The 22,673-nt window shown below is 46.9% G+C and overlaps 1 protein-coding gene across 1 annotated transcript in view; it reads left to right on the top strand.

Annotated features, from left to right (window-relative positions):
* Positions 1 to 8,770: 8,770 nt before the first annotated feature.
* Positions 8,771 to 22,673, top strand: part of LOC119393600 (uncharacterized) — a 30,040-nt gene continuing 16,137 nt past the window's right edge. Inside the window, exons 1-4 of the mRNA XM_037660708.2 lie at positions 8,771 to 8,862; positions 9,123 to 9,266; positions 10,975 to 11,083; positions 14,192 to 14,403. Coding sequence (XP_037516636.1) covers positions 8,818 to 8,862; positions 9,123 to 9,266; positions 10,975 to 11,083; positions 14,192 to 14,403 — 510 coding nt within the window. The 5' untranslated portion in view covers positions 8,771 to 8,817. The remainder of the gene's footprint in view (positions 8,863 to 9,122; positions 9,267 to 10,974; positions 11,084 to 14,191; positions 14,404 to 22,673) is intronic.

Here is a 22,673-nt window from a genome sequence, read left to right as displayed (position 1 = left end):
TGTTGTTTTGATATGGCATGCTTACAGTAGCAGCCATGTACTTTCGTGAACAAACGTTTGCGGCGTGCGAAAAAAAAAATATTATACGGCCATGGCACTGTTTCCTGAGAATTAGGTTAGAGTCAAATCCTCCGTGCCGCTGGAGAATCGCCCGCCGATTAAGACGCGAGGCAGCTAGCTGAGCTTTGAAGCAAGATGAACTGCTCGCCTCGTTTTTTCGGCTCTCGCGTCATGCTTGCAGTCTCTTTTTATGATATCGACTTGACAGGTGTATAAAACCTGCTGCGCGAACGCGGCTAAGATCGCACAACGTCAGAAAGTTGTTACTTCAAGGTTGCAATTGCAAAGCATGTATTAGGTGCCAGTTATATTTAGCAGCTTAGATATATATCACCCTAATAAAGTGACAAAAACAAAGCAAACCTGCAGAACGATGTCAAAGCTTGCTGAAAATGCGCAGACGTCCGTTCCGACGTGACAAAGCAGCCTTCCCGACGCGTGAATTGCAGGCGCCGAACTTCTGACAATGTGCCGAGTTCAGTTGAATTCAACCAACCGCGCAACGCTAACGGTATAACGCGAGTGTGAACGTTCAACAACGACGGGTAGGTCTCGCGAACACGGGGAATCAAAACACAAAGTTGCTTTATCTACAACCGTAACTGGACTTTCACAATGCGAGAAGACAGCGAGTAATGATTACTGTAGTCACTGCGTGCATGCGCCGCGTTACTTACCGATTCAGGCAGTCGAAACGAACGAAAGCGATTAACTCAGACAGCCAAAATAGAAGGCGAGACAGCGCTGTCAGCTATCCACGCTGCTGCCTTTATTTCTCGTGCGACACGCCCGGGTACCGATACAGTTTCACACGTGAATCGTGTGCCTTGGTGTTGTCTGCACTGTTGTGGCAGGCCACTAAATCGGAATACTTCGAACCTCGCTTGCGCTTCCGCGGGGTCGCTTCTGCCATCGCCGAAATGCGCAGCTTAAAGGGGCCCTGCAACACCTTTCTTAGTTATATTGGAATAGTCTCATTATTGACGTATGACTCTTCACGAGTCATATGCCGCAAAAATTTTTCGAATCCGTCAGGTCTAAGTGGTGTTACCAAATTATGGAGATCACGTTCCGCAGCTTTCTCCCTCAACTCAACGCCGCGAGCGCGCGGAAATCTAGGCAGCGAGTCGACGGAGGGAGCGCAGAGGAGCGAGGCTCCGCCCAAGAGCGCCGGCGGAGTTTTTTTCTTCATTTTTTTTTCTCTGACGTCTGGGCGCAACCACGTGGTCTGTGCCGCCACTTCCGGTCGGCTTGCGTCGTTCTCGTCGAGCGGAGTCGATCGCTCTGTGTATCGCGCGTGCTTGAAAACTGCGCGTCGGTTTGGTAATGTTGGGTGTGCACCTCGAACGCCGTAGTGTTTTCATCGCTCTGCCAACCATGGAAGCAAACCTGCGCGCTCGTTTGGAACGAATGACAGCTGAGATCGGTTTCGGCCCATACTCCGATACACCGCCTCGTAAGACGGCACTGGCAGACGACCCCGAAGCGCCGCCATTACCGGACGCCAGCATTGTTATCGGAGACACGCTGCGCCCGTGCCTCGGTCGGTCGTGAGAACGTGCCGACGATGCAGTTCTCAGCTGACGAGGCAACACTCGAACGGCTGCCACTCTCAACGGCAACCGGCGATGGTCAAAAGCACAGAAATATTCACGTTTTCGGCACTGCGCATGGCGAAGAAAACGGAACCACGCAACTACGAGCAGACGAGCTGTCGGTGAGACCGGAAGTGCTAATATTAATGTTTGTTCGGTGTTTTTAACGCGATAACATAATATAAACATACATATTATCTGCTTATTGAACTCAAAATTAACAACGAAAGTAATAATGAGGGTGTTATTGTGATTATAACATCAGCCAATGGTGGAGCTGCCGACAATCGCGTCATATTTTGCCGACTAATACATCGTTTGTCGAGAGAAGAGGGAGCGATTTTCAGCTGAGTTTGAGAATTTATTGTAAATTCCAGGCCGTGCGCATCGCTATAATATTTGGCTCGCGTGTTCTCGGGAGCCTCGACTACCGATTGGCAGCGCTTTTTGAGCATGCTCGAAAAGTGTTGCAGGGCCCCTTTAAGCTGCGCATTTCGGCGATGGCAGAAGCTTGCTGTGCGAATTCGCACAGCAAGCCTCTCGGTTCATATGCCGAGCTGACGGCCCCCCAGTTACCCGCACCGACAGAAGAACGCGTGCGCACGTGCGCTACCGTGAAAGGGGCTGAGTCGGCCGCGCATGCACTCCAGAGCTTTCCGACAGAGCCGCAGTGCGGCCAAGCTTGGTGCGGCTCTGTCGGAACCACTTCGTTCCCATGTAGCACTTCGCTCCCATATGGTACCATATGGGAGCGAAGTGCTACATGGTTTTGCCTAATCTTCGGGCTTTTTCAGAAATGCCGCTCTTCATTTCAGTGGTTTAACTCTTCCAAGAGATCGGTTTTCTGGTCGCTACGATGCGCAATAATTGCGAATCGCATGCGCTCACAACACGACCTTTTTGCCAGCACACACATGTTCCATTCACAAGAGAGCAGGTTTTTTCTGAAGGAAACTCTGCACCATCATCCTAACATTGCTAATATCGCAGTATCATATGCTTACTCATGATAGCTGAGCCTCCCGTGAATGCACCGCAAAAAAGAACTGAAATGCAGAAGCTAGTGCGCAACATGTGTGCGCTTTCAAAACGAAACCAGAACCATTTGTTGTCTCGCCGAAAGATTGGATGGCGCTTCGCCGCTGTCACGGCCGGGCGCGCGCACGGCTACCGGAAGTTTAAGGGCTCGTCCCGGAAGTGGGTCGTCTGCTGCACTTCTCAGCCGCCGATTAGCGTTCGTTTTGGCTTGTAGTTCACACTTCATTGCATTTTTGAAGACGTAATTTTCTTCCAGACCACAAATACTATGCTAAAGAAACATGCAACGCGAATATGAAGCAGAATTTAGCAGAGAAAAGGAAGGAAAAGCTCCCTTGTGTCTTGGTTTTATCGGACAAGGCGCAGCTCGAATGGGATTCACGCCGGCGAGCGGACACTACGACCAGTGTAAATGTGCACGTCTTACAATAAATTAACAGCCGTTAGATCACTTAGCCGATAATCAACCAGCGCTCACGAAAAGACGGTAAGCGAGTTCGATATCAACGCGAAAGAAGCCGACCGGCACAGAAGTTTCGGTTATGGGGCTGCTGCATGCTGAGAATAAAAATAACCTGCAGTGACTGCGCTGCTTAATCCTGTTATAACTTAAAAAGCGAATACATTAGAACCCTTCGCAGTACTGTAAGCAAAAATATTCGTAACCAGGGCGTAGTGAAAGTGTTACCCAGGGTAAGTTTTGCGGGATGATTAATAATTTCTGGGGTGCTACGAGCCGAAATTGCGATAAGGAATCACGCTTAGAGAAGGGTCCGAATAAGTTCGACCACCTGGGGTTCCCTCACATGCACTGACATCGCACAGTACACGGACCTCTAGCATTTCGCTTCCATAGAATGCGACCGCCGAGGCCGGGATCGAAACCGCGCATTTCGGGGCGGCAGCCGAGCACCGTAGCCACAGAGCCACCACGGCGAGTCTTGCTATAGTGGAAAAATTTATGGCTTGATGAACACATACGTTGCTACATTTGAGGGACAATAACCCAGTGTGCACATTGGTGCCTATTGGAAACTGACATTTTCTTTGATTCGCCAAGTGGTTACAGCTTTTATCGACAATTTTAGCAAATGCTGTAGTGAATGACAAAGGTGACCGTACGAGAAAATGTGTTCCAGCCAGATAATGAGGCCTGTGATTATACCAAAGGATCTGTGATTATTTTACGTTTGTATCCTTGTTACTAACCACAGACATGCGATTCTAGTTAACTATGCCTGCGGCCTCGTCACTGAAATTAAAAAAAGATATGAATGTACACAGGCACAGTTCAGGTTTTTATTGCACTGGAAATATCGAAAGGCTATGATACAATAGGCACTGTCAACACACTATTGGCGAAAAGTAAAATTTAAAGAAAATCAGTCCTACTGTCATGGCACTTTACTGGTGGTTGAAAATAATTAACTTTGTTAATTGCTTGCGGATGTTGGGCCCTGTGATCTTTGCAGTAGCTTGTTTGGCTGCATGGTGCATCCTGATTTTCACGTAGCACCCAATCACACATTTCACAAGCCGCACTAAGTGATTTGATTCAACTGCGGATTCAAACATATGGTCATGCAGCTCTGGATAGAGCTTGTTCATCGTCGATACTCCTGAAAGTTCGGTCATGACCCTGACCGTCACAATGTCAGCTGCGTTCTTCTTTGGAAGTCCCCCAGCGTGAACCTTCTCCTGCAATCGAATTGCTTTTTCGGTCAACTGGCAGATGTAGGTGGTAGATGACGATGGCTTAAAAAGGCCTCCCCGGTTTTTTTCTGTTCAAGAGTGCTGAACCACATGTCTCTGCGATCGTGGCCGAGTGACATGCTAAACAAGGAATTTTGCGCTTTACCATTCGGCACACAAACCCTGCAATGTAGCCAACAACATTTCCTAGGTAGGGAGACAGTGCAGGGAGATCTTCGACTAAGGCATCTAGTTCGCTTTCGTCGGGCAGGTCTATGCCTTGCATGAGGTCTTCTGTGCCACTTCGCTTTGCAGTGGCCATGTCCAGCTCGTCATTGGTACAAAACTGACTGCTAACATACAAGATGGATGTCTTATCAAGAGATGAACAGTTCCCTTGACCGCCTTTAACCTGGTTGTGCGTGACAAGTCGCTTATACGCAGCGACAAATTGAGAGACGGTGGGATTGTTGTTCCAGCCGCCTTTAGCACGCACAGCGGCAAAGAACAGTTCGATGTGGTCCTGCGAAAGCTTGTAGGTCAACAAGTAACGGAGCGGTGCAGCGTCCGTGAGGAGGAGGGTAGATGCTAGGCCTAGAACACTTTCAATAGTGACCAGGAATCCCAGAAATGGGGTTTTTCTGGGTGTCTTGAAGATGCAAATACCTGATGCATCGGTGAGCCCCCTAATGTACTGCTTGGCTTCGTCAAAGAACTTCATCCAGATACTTGAGCTGCTGGGTCGCAGTGGAGCTTTAAAACCCTTGGCCACAGGGTTCCGTGAATTCAAGAAATCAAACAGTTTGTCAAACAAACGAATAAATTTTACAGTTCCTTCTGAATCTTTGAAATGTGAAAGTTTTAAGTCCTCACGGCAAAAATCTATGGCGTCCGCCACACTTGAGCTCAATGTCTGGACAGCTAGGTTAACCTTCATCTTCTGTTTCTGCCACTGAATATGTGCAGCACGCAATTTTGTTGCAGCATGCAGGCCTTCTTTTTCTTGAAGTTCTTGTAGCTGGACAATGTAGTGCCAGTTCACAAATGCACCTGATGCATCCCTGAGGCACCCAAGGGAAGAAAGAGCATTTCTTACTAACTTCATCATGTGGCACACATCTAAAAGGCAGTAAACTTTTTCCTGCGTCACAGGGTGAGGAAACGATGTAGACATCGCTGACGCATCTTCAACTGAAGCCCCCAGGTCTTTGAACATTTTGAAGTTGCAACGGAGGCCATCACATGTCAGTGATGTTACGTGCACTCCTGTCTCGTGCAACTTAGTCAGGCAAAGCTTCACTATGTTAGCGCGTTCTTTTCCTGAAAGACCATTGATCAAAAAGTATCCACAAGGCACCTTCCAGTGTGAGTCCAGAGATACGAGCATGAAAACAAAGGCTTCAGATGCAACAGCATTACTATCATCATCCACTTCGTTGCCGATGTCAACATAGCCTCGAAATTTCTTTCCATCCCATTCCAGGTGCTTTCTGATAGCCATTTCATCAACAACAAGGTTGCAGCGAAGGTGTTTGTTGTTCGCCTTAGCCTCTTCGGCTTTTGCACGAATGGCATTCAGCGCTTCACCGGTGAATCCAGGTTCTCCATTAATGGAACTATACCATTTAGTTATAGTTGATGGATGTGGCAAGGCACACTCAAAGGTCTCTCTGACATAGTTATACGCCTTTGTCGAGTAAAACTGCAGTGTGAGCGCAAACATGCGCAGTGCAGGGGAATATTTTTCTCGGCTTAGCTTGGCAGATGACTTATCACTTTCACTGGCTGTTTGCTTGAGCAAACGTTGTGTAACTTCCAAGGGAACCCCACTGAAGCATCGTTCAAGCATTGAAGAAGCATCTTCTGAAACGAGCTGCTTCTGTTTGATGTCATCAATTATTTCATTAAATGTCCCGACCTTCCTCCTGAGCCGACGTTCTCGTTCAAGGCTGAGCTTCAGCTTTTTCTTCACTGTAGCTGCTGAATCGGTGCAAGCATCCAGCTTTCTCTTCAATGTTTTTGGCGTGTCAAGGACTGCATAGTTGTGTTCGGTGATCTGAAAACAAAACATTACAAGTTAACACGGGTGAAAGAGCCATACCTTGGAAACGCCGTGCATGTTTAAACATGAGCGTCTTTTTGCTGGCACATACGCATCGTAATCAAGCAAACGTTTTTCACAGTTCACAGCGTTTAATGCAGAAAATGACCAACCAAGTGTCCAATGCTGGGGTTTCTCAATTAACTTTTTCCAAAAGATTTTTTCTTTGCACCAGAAAAATTCCAGTCTTCTCTTGGATTTTTTGAAATATTAGGCCTCATCGAGTGCTGTTGGAGCCATATCTCGTGGTCCCTATCAGTAAGTGAGAAGTCCTAAATGCTGTATCGTATAGTGCATAAAATAACGTTACTGAATTTTTTTACACTGAAATAACCTAGCAATATCAACCGCAGCTCAGGTTATGATCGGCTGAGAACGGAGTCAATTATTTAAGACGTACATACGTACATCTACTGTGGACGCAGTACATTGTGTGTGTATGTGTGTTTGTGTGTGTGTGCATATAGGTTTGCATGGCTGGCAATGTAGTGGTTCCAATTGGGTAACAGCCTGGCGTTAGTTACTGGAAGATTGCTAGAAAGTTGCCTCACCAAAGAACATTGGAGTATTGATATGCAAGTAACACCAGACTGAGTGGCTGCACTATAGGGCAGCATAATATAAAAAGGCAACTTGCGTAGAATGAGCTCTCTTGTGTTGCGGCTGGAGGGCTGTAGTCAGGCTGGTCCGATGGGGTCGCATCCAAAACAGGAGTTCTCTGTTTAGGAGGTTTCCTCTCAGTGGTCCTCTGAAATAGGCATGTTTCATTCAAATATATTATGCTGAGTTCCTAATGCGAGTGCAAATTAATGTAAGTAGAATTATGCTGGAGCACGTACATAAACGATATAGCAGTTAATTCGTTATAACATTAGCATCTTAGGTAGTTATTGTACATACCAATAAGAGACTTAACACGTGTATCAGCATTTGAAAAAATTTAAAGAAAAAAATTTGGGTAATTCGAATGGCAAGGCCACACACTTGGTAACGTGAGTCATGGCGTTGTCTTGCCGATTACAATTTTTTGTTTACAGTACTTTTTTTTTTCAAGTATCACTACGCGAAACGCCTCCTCCACTGATACAGTTTGTCACAAACTCCATGAACATTTGCTTGCAGGCCGCGTTACCTTTTAGCATGACATTTGCACAAGGGGTTTGCAAGCACACTAAAAAGTAGGTCGCGCACATGTGCGCTAGTTAAGTATCTAAACAACGTAGCATTCAAAGCAAGGCAAGTTATATGCATACTAAACGAGCGAAGTACGATGGCCGAACAGTTATATATATATATATATATATATATACAGCCGCTATACCGAAATGGTGCGGCCTATCGTACCTTTTGCAGATGCTTTGGGAAGGAGAACAACGTGGGGACAGCGTCTGGCTGTAGCCGAGTCCGTGCGCCCGTTCGATCAAAACAGGCGTCTGTAAAGTGGTCACTACAGAGTCTGCTGCCTGGAGATGGTGTCCACTTGTCCCTTTTTAGGTTTGCGACCCAGCGCTGGTACAAACCCGGCTTAGAGCGAGGAAATCTGCGAAACACGAGGCACAGATCAGCCGACACTGATACATGAACGTTTCGCTGCGTATCACGTATGTCGTACAAAATGTAATACTTACAAGTGGAACGTCTTCCCAGACGACTTCTCTGGTCTGCTTGTACAGTTTACGGCACAACAAGCAGGCATTTTTGGCGAAATGCGAACGACACTGGCCCAAACGTTGCAGCAGCTACGCTTGCACGGCGGCCATTTGCCGAACTTCCGGGACGAGTGCTCTAACTTCCGGTGACCGTGCGCCGGAGAGCTCGAAGCGCCATCCAGCAAACCTAGTGGAGATCAGTGATGTCGACCATGACGTGTTTCCCGCTTCATAAATTGACTACAACACAAACAAAAGAAAAAAATCCAAGGTTCAATGGAATCCCGATCCCAATAAAAAAAAACACTTCATGAGCAAGCGAGGCGTACCCTACGTACCTGACTTTTACACTTCATTGTGAACAAAGCTTCTGCGGGAGCTTAAAGTGTGGTTGTGTGTGTGTGTGTGTGTGTGGGGGGGGTTAATTGTGGTCTGCGTTTTCCTTTTACAAACACAAATAATATTTACCTCTATTTTAGAGTTGCTGCCTTCTCAGAAAACGCTTGCAACCATAGTACGAAACTGCATGCTTGCAACAACTTTGCAACAACCATTTGTTTGCAACGCTATGGTAACTAGTGGAAACAGGATACCCGTCTGGCAACCATTGCAGCCATTTCCTTTTATTCGTTGTTTGGCAGCGTACTCTCTTGCAGCGTGGTGTGCGTGTTTCGTGCAAGAGATGGCTAAGAAAAAAATGATTGCGAAGAAAAAGGAGAATAGAAAGGCAAGTATTCCTATAGCGGACGATACACGTTACGGATTTACGACTTTGACAGCCGCGTTACGTTTATAACGGTCCCTCCAGCAGCGGTTTAGTTTTGTTAACGCGCAGTAAACACGTGATTCTAGAGATGGTCAGTAGCTTGTAAATCACGAGTTAATTTTTAACTGCGTTATTCTGATGCCGCAGCCGCATGACATCTGATGAATCGTGTGAATGGTGTGAATGTGACGTGTAATTTCGTGTCTTCTCTGTCTTGTTAGACCCAACAGGAGCCGCAGAAGGAGCAGAGACGTGGCGTCGTCTATGTCAGACACATCCCGCACGGTTTCTACGAAGAAGAAATGAAGAAGTACTTCTCACAGTTCGGCACAGTGACAAACCTAAGGCTGTCAAGAAGTGGGAAGGTATGTGTGAAAGCTTCTTTTTTTTATTATTTCAATCCGTTGCTGTAGTCTTAACACGGTTTGTTGCTGCAGTATTTTTTTTTTTTACACTTTGGCGTAACTCGTCACCTCTTTTGAAATGCAGTGCATACACACGTCTGTTACCAGCTCGAATTCACGCTTCGATGTGTGTGGTCAGTATACACTTCTCCTTCAAGGAGGAGGCTGTACCCACTACGTGAGCGGCATCGCAGGTGCCTAGTTTTGCATGCTTCAGTGCTGAACATACAGATAGCTTGGCCGTAGCGTGGGTGGTTAATCACCCGCAGCATATCGTAAAACATAATATTCAGCAAAAATGCAGTATAAACGGTGATTCGATGTACCGCCTGATGTCAGAAGGGTAGTGCTGTATTCCCGAGCGCCTGATAAATTCACCACATTAATAAACGCTTTCATTTTGATATGCTCAGCATTCAATTTTAGTGATTCAAAGGAAAGTGTTGTCAAAGCTGGTGTACGTTGATGGGTACAGTAGAAAAGGAACAGCACCTCCCATTTCCCTGTAGTAAAGTGCAGAGTTTGAAAGAACTGTGGGTATTACTAATGCACGGTACACTGTTTTGAATGAATGCAGTCATGCTGATATTAGTGAAACAACAGTGAATTCCTAGGCTCCTTCAGATGAAGCATACTTACTGAATGGCCGGGAAATATTGTGTTTAAGTTGCGCGTTCTTTTTGTATGTTAAAGGACTGAATCGTCTGCACAACTGCTGCAATTCTCTTGCACAATGCCCAATCGGATAAGTCTCCATCAGTATGAAGCTTTCTCCCTGTAGACTACAAGTGCTGTAGGCAGTTGTAGCACTTGAATGAAAGGCCTATTGTATAGTGAATTCCCAAATGGGATAGCAAGCAAACTGTTCGATACGTACCTGAAATTCTGTATGTTTACGCATTCTCCATATAACCCATAATTGACAGGGCAGCTTAGTAATCACTGTAAGTTAACTGCGAACCGGAAGATACTGTAGTGAAGCTTGCTGGGCAAGTTGGTGATCTATGACAGTGACAACAGTGTGAACATAATAGCACAGGAGGAGGAAGGAACACACGACGGCATGTGCGCTATCAACTCTTCATTTCCTCTTTAATGGCTCTTTTACCTGGCAAACAACTTACAAAATAAAAAACACTATATGAATCTGATCTAGTGGCAGGAGTCTCCTTAACGCGTGTTATATTGTGTGGCATAGGCGTAGAATCGTGCCAGGCATCAAAACACGTGAACTGCGCAACGAGTGGGAGTTTTAGAGGCCCACCCATTACAAAGCGCTCAGACATATTTAATCATCATCAGCTGTAAAAGCATCAACAAAGTTAGGAGCTGTGTAGGTTCGCGTGTTGCCTTATAGACGCGTAGTGGGCCCTCCGCTGATTTGCAAAAGGAAGAATTATGGCGTAGTCAGCACTTAACAACTGTACTTACAGTAGGCATTCTAGGATAGTTTGAAAAGGCCAATGTTATGCGCACAGTCATTCGTTTCCTTATGGCGCGGTTGAGGCATGCCACGAGAACCGAACTCAGGCTAGTGATTTAGAAGGCGATGCGCACGGGGCCGATTACGCTATCGCGTTGTACTCTTGAAGGTGATGCTGAAGTGTCCTCCAAGTTTTTTTTTCAAACACCCTTGTGCCTGCTCACTTGCATGTATTATCATTTGCAGACTGGCGGTAGCCGTGGCTATGCATTTATCGAGTTCCTGTCCGAAGATGTTGCCAAGATTGTTGCTGACACCATGGATGGTTATCTCTTCTTCAACAAAATAATGAAATGTGAGTAAATTATTTTAGGGTATTTTGAATGAAGATTCTGCTCATTGTAATTACACATCATTTATTTATTTATATTTATTTATTTATAATGCACAGGGAAAGCCTAGCGTTAGATTTAGCTTATGGTGCCTGACGTCTAAAGCAGATTGCCAAAGAAAATTGATAAACCTATATGAACTGCAGCTAAGTGCTGTTTCAACGGACTGTTTAAAGTTATATCTGGAGGTGTCCGCATACAAAACATTTGCTTTGTTTTTTCATGTTTTACGGAGCCATTTTACTGTCTCCTTTTGGTGTTTTTTGCTTATATTTATGTTCGCAAGAACAGATTGATGACATGTGCCTCCCTGTACACGTCCTCTATCGCCAAGGCGGAATGCTTTGCCATTGCCCTGGCGATTAAATAGCAATACCGGAGGGAGGAGCCACAGACGTTGATTATCTCTGACTTGCAGGAAGCATGTTGTTTCTTTTTACAAGGCCGCCTCCCGATAAAAGTAAGTAAATTCCTAGGTGGGATATTGAAAAACAAATACTAGCTGATCATGTGTCTTGGACGCACAGGCCTGGAGGGAAACGAGAGTGCGGATGCTCTTGCTCGGGGGCTCACGAACCGAGCAGAGCCTTGACCACACTTTCAGTCCTCTCAACTTTCCAAAATGAAACATATTAGGAGGACAGTGACCCATCCATAAGAGCCCCTCGTGAAATTCTCGCTCACCAGCGAGGCACACTACAAAAATACAGTGCCCCCCACAATAATGATGGGGAGGACACCACAGGCCTCCGTAGGATTCAAACGGGGGTCTTTCTGAGCTTACAGAGATTAAACAAAATTTTTCCGACCCTCTGTGGTTACGCCTCTCCATGGTGTGGCAGCTCGCCATCGCTCTATCACATTTTGTGGGGATGCCTAAACAGACTACCAAATTTGGATGCCTTTGTAGGTCAGTTTAATCTCTTTAACACTTTCGAGCAATGGGAGGCACAGCTTGCCAGCTCTGAACAGGAGGTACATCTTGCGCTTCTGGGATGTCATTCAGGCGGCAGCAGCCAGTGGAGCTTTGGACTTGGGGCTCCACCCATTGAGCTCATGACCTCTTACCTCAATGCCTTATATAGTTCTTCTTCTATATCAACTGCAGAGCTGCAGTGAGAAATTGACATTTTTGTTTTTGTTGTAGTGATCCTTCGACAACTACGTTCACTAGATCTTGAATAAAGCAGCTTGAAGTGAATCTTCCATATCCTTTTCAGCACTCCAAGCTGCTGCTATTAGCAACACTGAATTGTTTGCAGTTCTGGTAGCGTAGTGTAAGAATTGAGCTCATCTGAACATGTCTATTTTGTGTCCTATTAGCTGATTCATATTGCCGTGCGTTTGTTGACACGTCCTCGCACTGGTAGGTGCACCTATAAAAAAGTGCGTGCTTTTTGGATTCCTCCGCAAACCTTTCAAAAATGAGTAGATTGATTAAGAATTTGTCTCGAGCGTTTCGTTCTCTGATCTCTTCAAAGAAATACTACAAAACAAAAGGAAAAGAAGAAAAGAAAGATAATATTTAAAACTACTGAGTCAGGTTATTGACCTTCTTTTCTCGCATGGCTGAGCTCCATCGAAATCTTGCCATTTGAAGGAACCATGTAATAAAGTGTTCAAGAACTACTTGTGTTAGCACATGAAATGGGAAATTAGGTTTAATTGTAGTATTGTCGTTATCAGAAGTTGGCATTGTACAACAACAGAAAACAAATGACACGGTCAAGGCTGGATGAATTACAAGAGACGCAGAAAGGAAAGTTAAATGGCAGCACTTTGTTGAAGTTTCTACGCCAGCTCGCTGTCATGTTGTTGATTTTGTTGATGCCTATGCTCACTTAGCAAGTTTTCTATGAGTAAGAATGGACTGCATTGTATCCTCAAGGAGCTAATAACTGAACATGGCAAGTTTTGTTGAACTTTTACAGTGCCAGAATGGCTCAAAAACGTGAAAATGCTTTAAAGTAGCTGATGACGCAACAATGTTTAGCTCAAAACTCTAAAAAAAGTGGAATTTTGTTCACTTACTGTTTTAGCAATCAACCTCAAAGGATTAAAATAGTTCTTAAAAGTACTAAGTGAAATTCTTGTTTATTTTTATAGTGAGTTTTAAAGGGGCCCTGCAACACTCTTTGAGCATGATAGAAAACACTGTCGATTGGTAGTCGAGGCTCCTGAGAACATGGGAGCCAAACATTATAGTGAAACACGCGGCCTGGAATTTACAGTTGATTCTCAAAGTCAGCTACACATCGCCTGCTCTTCTCTCGACAAATGATGCCATAATCCAAACCGACCGCATCATAAACACAAAGTCCAGGGCCATTGACTTATTCCAGCAGTGTGAGCTGCATAGTTACCATGGTTGCTGCGGGATGTCGCGACGTTCTCACGTGTGTGCTTGTGATGGCGCTGAAAGTGAGTTGTGTGGTCAAAAAAAAGAAAGAAAGGAAAACAAAGCGCTGAAGGTCATGATGTGCGCTGACGAACAAACGTAGCTTCTTGCCCCCTTTTCATCTCCCTTTGCGTAACTTTTAGTGCACTCACATGTACGAAAGGAGAGATAAAGCGCTTAAAGTGTGTGACAAATACCTGTAACTCTGCTCGTACGTGACGGATTGTAAAAAAAAAAAAAATTTTGCGGCAGTTGATTCGTAAGGCAGTGAACTCCTATAATGAAGTAATTCAATGATTACTTAGAAGAATGTTGCAGGGCCCCTTTAAGAGAGATACTCAACATTGCTTTGCCGCATACAGTGATGTTTGAGTCTCTCAAACACAGCTTTACATTACAAACATTACAAACTACATTACATTACAAACTAGAGTAGGCTCTCAGCAGATGGAAATCTCTTAAACGGAACTGCTGCTTAGATGTAACCACTTCCTTTAATATGGTTGGTTTCATACTTGGAATTCAACACTCCTGTTCATCTCTCAGTAAACAGAACTCGTGTTAAAAGGAACACGTTTTCCTGGTCCCTTCGGGTTCTGTTTAACAAGAGTCTGCTGTAATTTAGGCGTAGCTCTTTGGAGGAACAGCGATTGATGTTTGGCTGCTGGCGCAGGCAGCGTGATACCTAGGGAGCACGTGCACGAGGGTCTGTTCAGGCACTTCCGCTACCCTTTCCCACTGCGCAAGGAGGTGGTGCGCACCGTCCACAACCGCCGCCGCACGGCCGAGTCGGAGAAGCGCAGTGCCCATCGCCGCTTGGCCACGCTGGAACGAACAAAGGCCCAGCTGCGCAAGATGGGAGTACGCTGTGACTTCGTCCCTGAGGTAAGCGATCCTCCCGCCCCTCCGATTCCCTTCACTTGTCTTGTGGTTCAGGCATGCTCAGCTACTAATGAACCAATTGGGTTCTGTTACTTTGAGTATTAAGGAGATGTTGAAGATGCCTTGATCACAGTAAACATTCCTCTTTCTACTCATCTCTGTCCAGATTAACATGCGCTTGGGTAGGCATAGTTTGAATTGTCGCATGGTATAGGGAACCCAAGCTCGAGTTTACGGCGCAACGACAGCGCCGCGTTGCGGCTCTGGAGAGAAGCTCTGGTGAAACTGGGAGCATGCGTGGCCGACTCAGCCTATTTGTCGGCAGCGGGAACACGCTCGCACATGCGTTCCTCAGTCGGTGCGGGGAACTGGGGTGCCGTGTCGGTAGCTTGGTATGCTGAACCGAGAGGCTTGCTGTGCAAAGCTGCATTTCCGCATTGGCAGAAGTGACCCTGCGGAAGCGAGGCTCGAAGTATTGCTGTGTCGTGGGCTGCCACAACAGTGCAGACAACACCAAGGCACGCAATTCACGTGTGAAACTTTATCGGTTCCCGGGTATGTCGCAAGAGAAATAAAGGTGACAAGCGTGGATCGCCGCTGTAAGGAGAATCAAGTATGTCCTTGTTGATAGCACTGTCTCGCCTTCTGTTTTGGCTGTCTCAGTTCACTACTTTCGTTCGTTTGACTACCTGTATCAGTACGTAACGCAGCGCATGCACGCAGCAACTACACTAATGACTACTCGCTGTCTTCTCGCATTGTGAAAGTCCAGTTACGGTTGTAGGTGAAACAACTTTGTGTTTTGATTCCCCGTGTTCGTGAGACCTACCCGTCGTTGTCGAATGTTCACACTAGCGTTATACTGCGGTTAGCTTTGCGCGGTGGGTTGAATTCAGCTGAACTCGGCACATTGTCAAAAGTTTGGCGCCTGCAATTTACGCTTCGGGAAGGCTGCTTTATCACGCCGGTATGGACATATTCGTGCAGCAGGTTTTATACGCCTGTAAAGTCGATATTCTCATTAAGAGAGAGTGCAAGCATGACGCGAGAGCCGAAAAAAATGAGGCAAGCAGTTCAATTTCTTCGCAGTGGTTAAAGCTCAGCTAGCTGCCTCGCATCTAAATCAGCGGGTGATGCTCCAGCGGCACGGAGGACTTGACTCTAACGTTCTCAGGCTTTTCTAGTATTATGACCGTGTAATTTCTTTTTTTCGCACGCCGCAAACGTTTGTTCACGAAAGTACGTGGTTGCTACTACAAGCATGCCATATCAAAACAGCAATCATATGCTTCATACTTCACAACGCACAACATCGATAGCTTGCACGGCTTCATTTCGCAGTGCATATGGACCATTACGTATCTTCAACATGACAGAATGAGTCATACATTGAGGTATACGTCCTACAGGGTGTTATCGCGACTTTGAAAATGCATTTCGCGTTGAGTCGGACGTCGTTGTCGTCGATTGTCTGCTCTTCACCTTAAATGTAATTGACGAGTCTTTCTCCGTTTATCAAGTTTGCTTTTTGGAAGTGCCTGTCCAGCTCGGAGATCTTTTTGAAGCCGCGCTGCAGGCAGTACATTGTGAGGCGACGCGAATGTACCGGGAGAGCTCTGCACATGCGCGGAAGCGAGTGGCGGTGCGGCGTTGAGAATGGAGAACGCTCGTCGCATGTTCCCAGTTTCTATTTTTCTGCCAGAGATGGCGCTGCCTGTCAAGAGCAGCAGCGCCACTAAGCGATGCTTTGGAAGCCTATTCTGCAAGGCATCTGAAGCTTAGGTTGTTGTATATTATGTCCCTCGGATGAATGATGGTGTCGCATGTCTGTCTGAACAATCGAGTGTGCCTCTTTTTGATTGCTCATGGTACATAGTGCCTCCTGGAAAGCCTCTTCACTGGTGAGGTTTTGTTTAGGCATCGCATATCAAAAGCAGTGAGCCACTTGAGGGATATCAGCCTTTGCTTAGAAATGTTTTACTCCAACTGCCTCCCCATCATGCCACATCACATTTTAGTTGTCTGCTAGTTGTGTTCAGGTGGTTATTATCAATCTATATGTGTTCCTCAAACACTATGTGAGGGGTTTCAGCACAACAGTGTAACCTTGTTCTCACTTTCAATGTTGCCCGTTTCCTTGACTGCTGGGGACCCGTCGCGGGATCGAATCCCGGCCACATCGGCCACATTTTTGATGGAGGCGAACATGCTTGAGGCCCGCCTACTTAGATTTAGGTGCACTTTATAGAACCCCAGGTGATCTAAATTTCTGGAGCCCTCCGCTACAGCGTCCCTCATAACCATATCGTGGTATTGGGACATTAAACCCCAACAATTTAATTGACCGTTGGGACCTCCAGCTAATGTTAGTGTGTGGTAACAAGACCAAATTAAGTTTCATTACTTGAGCCACTGGCTACCTTGAAGCCCCAAGCAAGTTCTGGTACCTATGAGGCGACGAAAGGTCGTCGCCCTCGGATTCACTGCTCTTCGACGCATCAATAACATCAGCCGCAGAGGCAGCGGAGTTGTGGGAACCGCTATCTTACAACGCGTGCGCCGCTTCCAGAGCCAGACATTTTTGCGATCTGCCACGACGATCACGAAACTATAGTGAAACCGCATGAAACTACGGAGCGCGTTTAAAAATCACCGCTGCACGGCATTAATGTGAACTGCTTGGGAAACAAGGTCTCGAAAGCAGTATTTCTAATCTTTGATAGAGGGCTAACAATGCTCTATGGAAAACAGAGGAATTTATCTTGCAATACGCCCTGCAGTTTTGTTTTCGTGCAATTTCTAGAAACGATTTGTTGGCAAACCATGGGCATTCCATGGAAAAGCTGGCAGCGCTGTGTGGGCTGACAACACTTCACGCGGAACTAAACCACATTACTGGTCACATGCGCTCACAAGTGTCTTCGCGTCTCTTTGCACTCACGCCTGTTCGCCATTTCTGCATTTCGCTTCGCTTGCAAACGGTGGTGTGGGCGATTTGCGGCCACCGCTACACTGGCAGTACAGCGCTGCTTTCAAGCAGCAAGCGATCCTCTACGCAGATTCGGAAAGCAGTATTGCAGCAGGGTGCAAGTTCGATGTGTTGGAAACGTGTATGATGGAATGGAGAAAACAGAGGACCAAGATCTTCGCATGCACTGCTACACGCCATTCCTTTCGTGGACCAAAGTCTGAACGATACCCTGCCGTTGAGGAGGCGGTTCGAGATTGGGTTCACGGCCAGAGAAGTAAGTTTGAGTGTTTGCTACGATGATATTGAAGCAGAAGCACGTACTATCATGAAGGATATGTGTATCCCACGAACAGAGTTCAAAGCATCCAAGATATGGGTCACGAACTTCATGAAACGGAACGGCCTGAGCCTAAGATGACGCACAACTGTATGCCAAAGGTTACCTGAAGCCTACAAAGAAAAACAGTGCGTGTTTCTTCGCTACGTGAGTGACCTGAAGGCAAAGCATTCATTCCTGCCAGGTCAAGTCGGCAATGCTGACCAGACTCCTGTATGGTTTGACATGCCTAGCAAGAGGACCGTGTCCGGAAAAGGGGAGGGCCTGGTTCGCCTGCTGACAACGGGCAACACGCACAACTGTTTCACTGTCATGTTGTGCTGTACGGCTGTCGGGCACAAGCTACCCCCATTTCTTTTGTTCAAAAGGGAAACGATGCCAAAGAAAGAAACATTTCCGCCGAAAGTTATCATGCAGGTGAACAGAAAGGCTTTCTTTAACGATGAAACTGTCCTCGAATGGTTTCGTCTCGTGTGGTACAGGCACCTGGGTGCACTGCTGAAGCCCTGCAGCATGCTCATCCTGGACTCCTTCCGTGGCCACATCACAGATCGAGTGCAGAAAGCGGTAGCGGACTCTGGATGTGAGCTGGTTATCATTCTGTGTGGACTGACGCCTATCCTCCAGTCACTTGACGTGGTGCTCAATAAGCCGTTCAAAGACCGAATGTGTGCGTTCTACAATGAATGGCTCTAACAAGAAAACCCTAAGACACTGACAGGGAAGCTGAAGCATGCTTCTTTGAGTGAAGTGGTGCAATGGGTCAACGATGCCTTGTATGGACTGCCAACCGACCTGGTCCACGCGGCGTTTTCCACGTGCGGCATCTGAGTACCACCGGCACCCCTTCCGATGGCGAGCAGCAGCAGTGGTTGACACAATGGCAATGACCGTGACTGCATCCTTCTCTCAAGCGACGACAAGTCCAGGGGCGTAGCCAATTTCGGGGGGGGGGGGGGGGGGTTCGACCCCCCCCCCCCCGAAATTTTCAGTTTTGCTTGCATATATATACACGCGCACATACAAACGCACGCACGAACATACATAAAGTATGGTTGAACCCCCCCCCCCCCCCCCCCCCGAAAAAAATTTCTGGCTACGCCCCTGGACAAGTCGTAAGCAATGTTTCACGGGCAAATGTTTCTTTGCATCACTCCCTCTTCTGAAAAACTTATTGGTGAGCTATGGCCACAGCTTGAGGCTGTGTTCGGAATCAACTTTTTTTTGTCTAGAAGTTGTTGCAAGTTGGGGGTCGACTTATAATCGGAGTCGACTTATAATAGGCAATATATGGTAGCAGCGTGTATTGCTAGGAGTGACTATACACTTATTGCACTGCGTGATGCAAGAAATTGTGTAATGAAGGCTGCACCACGGAGGCATGATTAACTAAAACGGAGCCTCCTTTCACATCACTTATCTCGAGAAAATAAGCACATGTGTTCACGAGCCAGTCCATGTCGCCTCCCTTTGTCCGTTTGTGTTTTTTCCACGCTGTTAAAATTTTTCTTCACGATGAATTACAGTCGAACCTCGATATATCGAACGGCACGGCGATCGCAAAATAGTTCGATATATCCAGAATTGGATATAAAAAATCATGTAAAAAATGCGTCAAGAACTTGTGGAAAACAACCAACGAACCAATCGTGGTGCAGTAAATACTCACTTGAAGATTCAAACAAAGTATTTATTGTGTTGGCTTAAAATACTGAAAAAGAGTAGCCTGCTTTTTGTTGGCAATGGCGTGTTTGACGACTGCGTCCTCAACATAGTCCAGGCGATCCACAAGTGAAAGGCCGGTGCCTTCAATCGTGCTGCAGTGGCGGCGCGCAAGGGCCAAAGCGGCTACGACCTCAGCTGATGTCGGGAGCGGGGCACCATCAGCGCTTGCGGGATCCACCTCGGCAGCGTCTTCATTCGGCTGCTCAGCGGTAGCTTTGGTGACGATCTCTACATCCGTTAGCTCCGCCGTTGTACCAGTGCTGTCGTCACCTCCAACAAAGTCTTCGATGCACATGCTTTGCGGCTCCGCACCAACAAAGCTCTCCAGCTTGCTCCACGTTTCGGCGAGCTCGCTTTCTTCATCTGCGCATGCCAACCCAGCTTCCTCGGATTCTTCCACTGATGCTTCGTCAGTGCGTCCACCAAAGCCCGCATGCCGAAAGCAGTTGGCTATCGTCGACTGCTTGACGTTTTCCCACGACACCTTGAGCATTTGGATGGCGCCCAAAAGATCGATCTTCAGATCTTGGCCCATCCGGAGTCTGGTCCAACGGTTGGAGCTTCGAAGTGGTGTTGGGCGGCAGAAATACCACTTCGATGTTGCTCAGCTGGGCATCGGTGTGGTGTGCCGTGCAGTTATCGACGATAAGGCATACCTCCAGTCCCTGACGCACCAGGTCCGAATCCCACGCCTTCAGCCACTTGAGGAAAATATCCCTCGTCATCCACGACTTCTTATTCCAGGCATAAGTCACTGGAATATTGGGGCAGTTCCGCATGCACCTCGGGGTTTTAAATTTGCCAATTACAAGTGGCCGCAGCTTTGTGCTCCCATCCATATTGGCAGCCAATAGGACCGTCACACGGGCCTTGCCTTGCTTGCCCCCGTGGCACTTGTCCCCGCGAGTGTCCAGCGTTTGCCGCGGAAGCATTTGCCAGAACAGGCCCGTTTCGTCAGTATTAAAGATTTGGCTCGGCTCATACTTGGCGAGAACTTTGGGCCACTCATGATCAAGCCACTTCTGAATTTCTTCATCATTGGCGTCCTCACTCTCTCCCGACAATGTTGAAATGAGTCTTAAAACGTTGTAGCCAACCGCTACTCGCACTGAAATTCTCGACGCCGAGAATGAATGCAAAGTTCTTTGCCTTCTGTTGCAACATCGGCCCCGATACAGGAATATTTCGGGCCCTTGCATCCATGAACCACTTGTGGAGAGACTTCTCAACATCTTCAAAAGCAGCTTTGCGTACACGCCGCGCGCCCGAGTGCTGACTCTTCTCGGCCTTGGCCTTTATGTCGGCTTTGTTTTTGAGCAGAGTACTCAATGTGCTCCTTGGTATGCCTAACCCGTCCGCGACGCTCGACTTCTTCTCACCATTTTCAACGCGCTGGATTGCTTCCAGTTTTGCTGCAAAAGTCAGGGTCGTCCGTTTCTTCGCGTCTGCAGCCATCGCTATACACACCACAACGCGCGGCAGGCCTAACACACAAGCACAACAACGACCGATGCGACGGATGCCTGGCGATACTATCAAGGAGGAGCTGGTGCAACAAGTGCAGTGCGTCGTTGCTGCAAGGCTGCGGCGTGCGTATGCCGCTACGTTCAAGTGGCGCACTCGGCGCCATCGATGTGTGCAGCAGTCATAAATGCCCACCGCGCTACCGCTATTTTCGAGAGTTGCGGGAAAGCTCGCCGCCTGTCAACGGAGCGCGGCGGGAAAGCTCGCCGCCTGTCAACGGAGCGCGGGTGGTTTGGGGTGGCCGAGTTCGATATATCCATTATACGTCAAACTTCGTTCGAAATAAAAAATTAAAAATGCATACGATTTCCTACGTGATATAGGAACCGTTCGATATAGGCAATAATTCGATATGTCCGTGTTCGATATATCGAGGTTTGACTGTATCAGCTCGCCCAAACCCTCACGTTAATCTGCAACTCCAAAAAGAAGCATACAAAGTTCTTGTGTTTGGTAGGCTGTGCCTACGCACATATCATTGTCCACTGTCGCATCTACAGAATGTTGAAAAACTCAGTTTAAGTAAATGCCTGAGGCATTTGTGAGCAGCAAACAGATGGGTAAAACGAGCAGCGTGGCTATGACAAGCTATTTAGGCTACCTTTTTTGCTAGCCATGGTAGTGTGCTTGAACTGTGCAGAATTCCTTTGCCTGCTTCGTCAGGTGACCACAGACGACACCTTTTTCCTACTGGCTTAATCCTCACTTCACGGTATGGTGGCTTCGGCTTGCTCAAGTACATTGGTAGTTGTTCGAACAGCCTAGGCACAGTACCGGGCCGCAGCTTAGCCATGCTGCATTGCGAAGACGCGTCTCCTTTCACTATGAACTCGTCGCTTCAAACGACGTCTGTGATGTCAAAATGTTTTTCGCACACCCGGACATGTTGAGGATCAAAGGCAAAGACGCCAGCTTCCTGTTTTGGTATTGCACCTTTCCACTCTTCCCGTTCATCACCGTTCCTCGTGCCCTCAGCAAACAAAACGCCTTTTTGCTTGTACCTGTGTTGCTAGATGTACTAACGGGCACACAGCAGCTTTAGGCATTGTCACTCATGCAGACCATCCCTGTGTCTTTGTACACCATTCTCAAAGCCGCGAAATGCAAAAATTAAGGGGCTGATCTCTGGGACTGAAAAATGGCAAAAAGAAAAATCAGTTTTTAAACATGACATTTTTGGTTTCTGCAAGCATTTTTTTTATCTCTGTGCAAATTTTCAAGCTCAAGGCAGTGGTAATTTTTTTTGTAACGTCATTTTGACTGCCAGATTCTTGGTGCTGCGAAAATGTGGCCACAGCAAAAAAAGGGGGAGCCTACCTCAAGGAATCGATTCTGATTCGCCAAAGCTCTGCTACCAATTTATGAGCACGTTGTCAAAAAGAGACCTTCTAGAAGCGTGTCAACGGCATGAATGAAAGCCCTCATTCAATTATTTGGGCTTTGGCATCTAAAGAACAGCAGGCTTCACTATTGTATTTGCTCGAATGTAATGTGAGTTTTTCTCCAGATTTTTGCTACCTTAAGTTGACCGTCACATTACAATCAAATACCGAATTGTGGTCGCGTTATTATAGAGTAAATACTTGCAGTTCAAACTGCGTATGCTGGGGCAGTAATGAAGTTCAACTGTGGCAGATTGAAAACTTTGTTAGGTATCTTGGTGGAACTCAATCCAAAACCCAGCCTCCCAAGCATCAGATGGATGAGTGCGAAGGA

This window comes from Rhipicephalus sanguineus, chromosome 5 (genome assembly GCF_013339695.2).
Source record: "Rhipicephalus sanguineus isolate Rsan-2018 chromosome 5, BIME_Rsan_1.4, whole genome shotgun sequence".
Classification (NCBI taxonomy): domain Eukaryota; kingdom Metazoa; phylum Arthropoda; class Arachnida; order Ixodida; family Ixodidae; genus Rhipicephalus; species Rhipicephalus sanguineus.
This window is presented reverse-complemented; position numbering and strand designations above follow the sequence as displayed.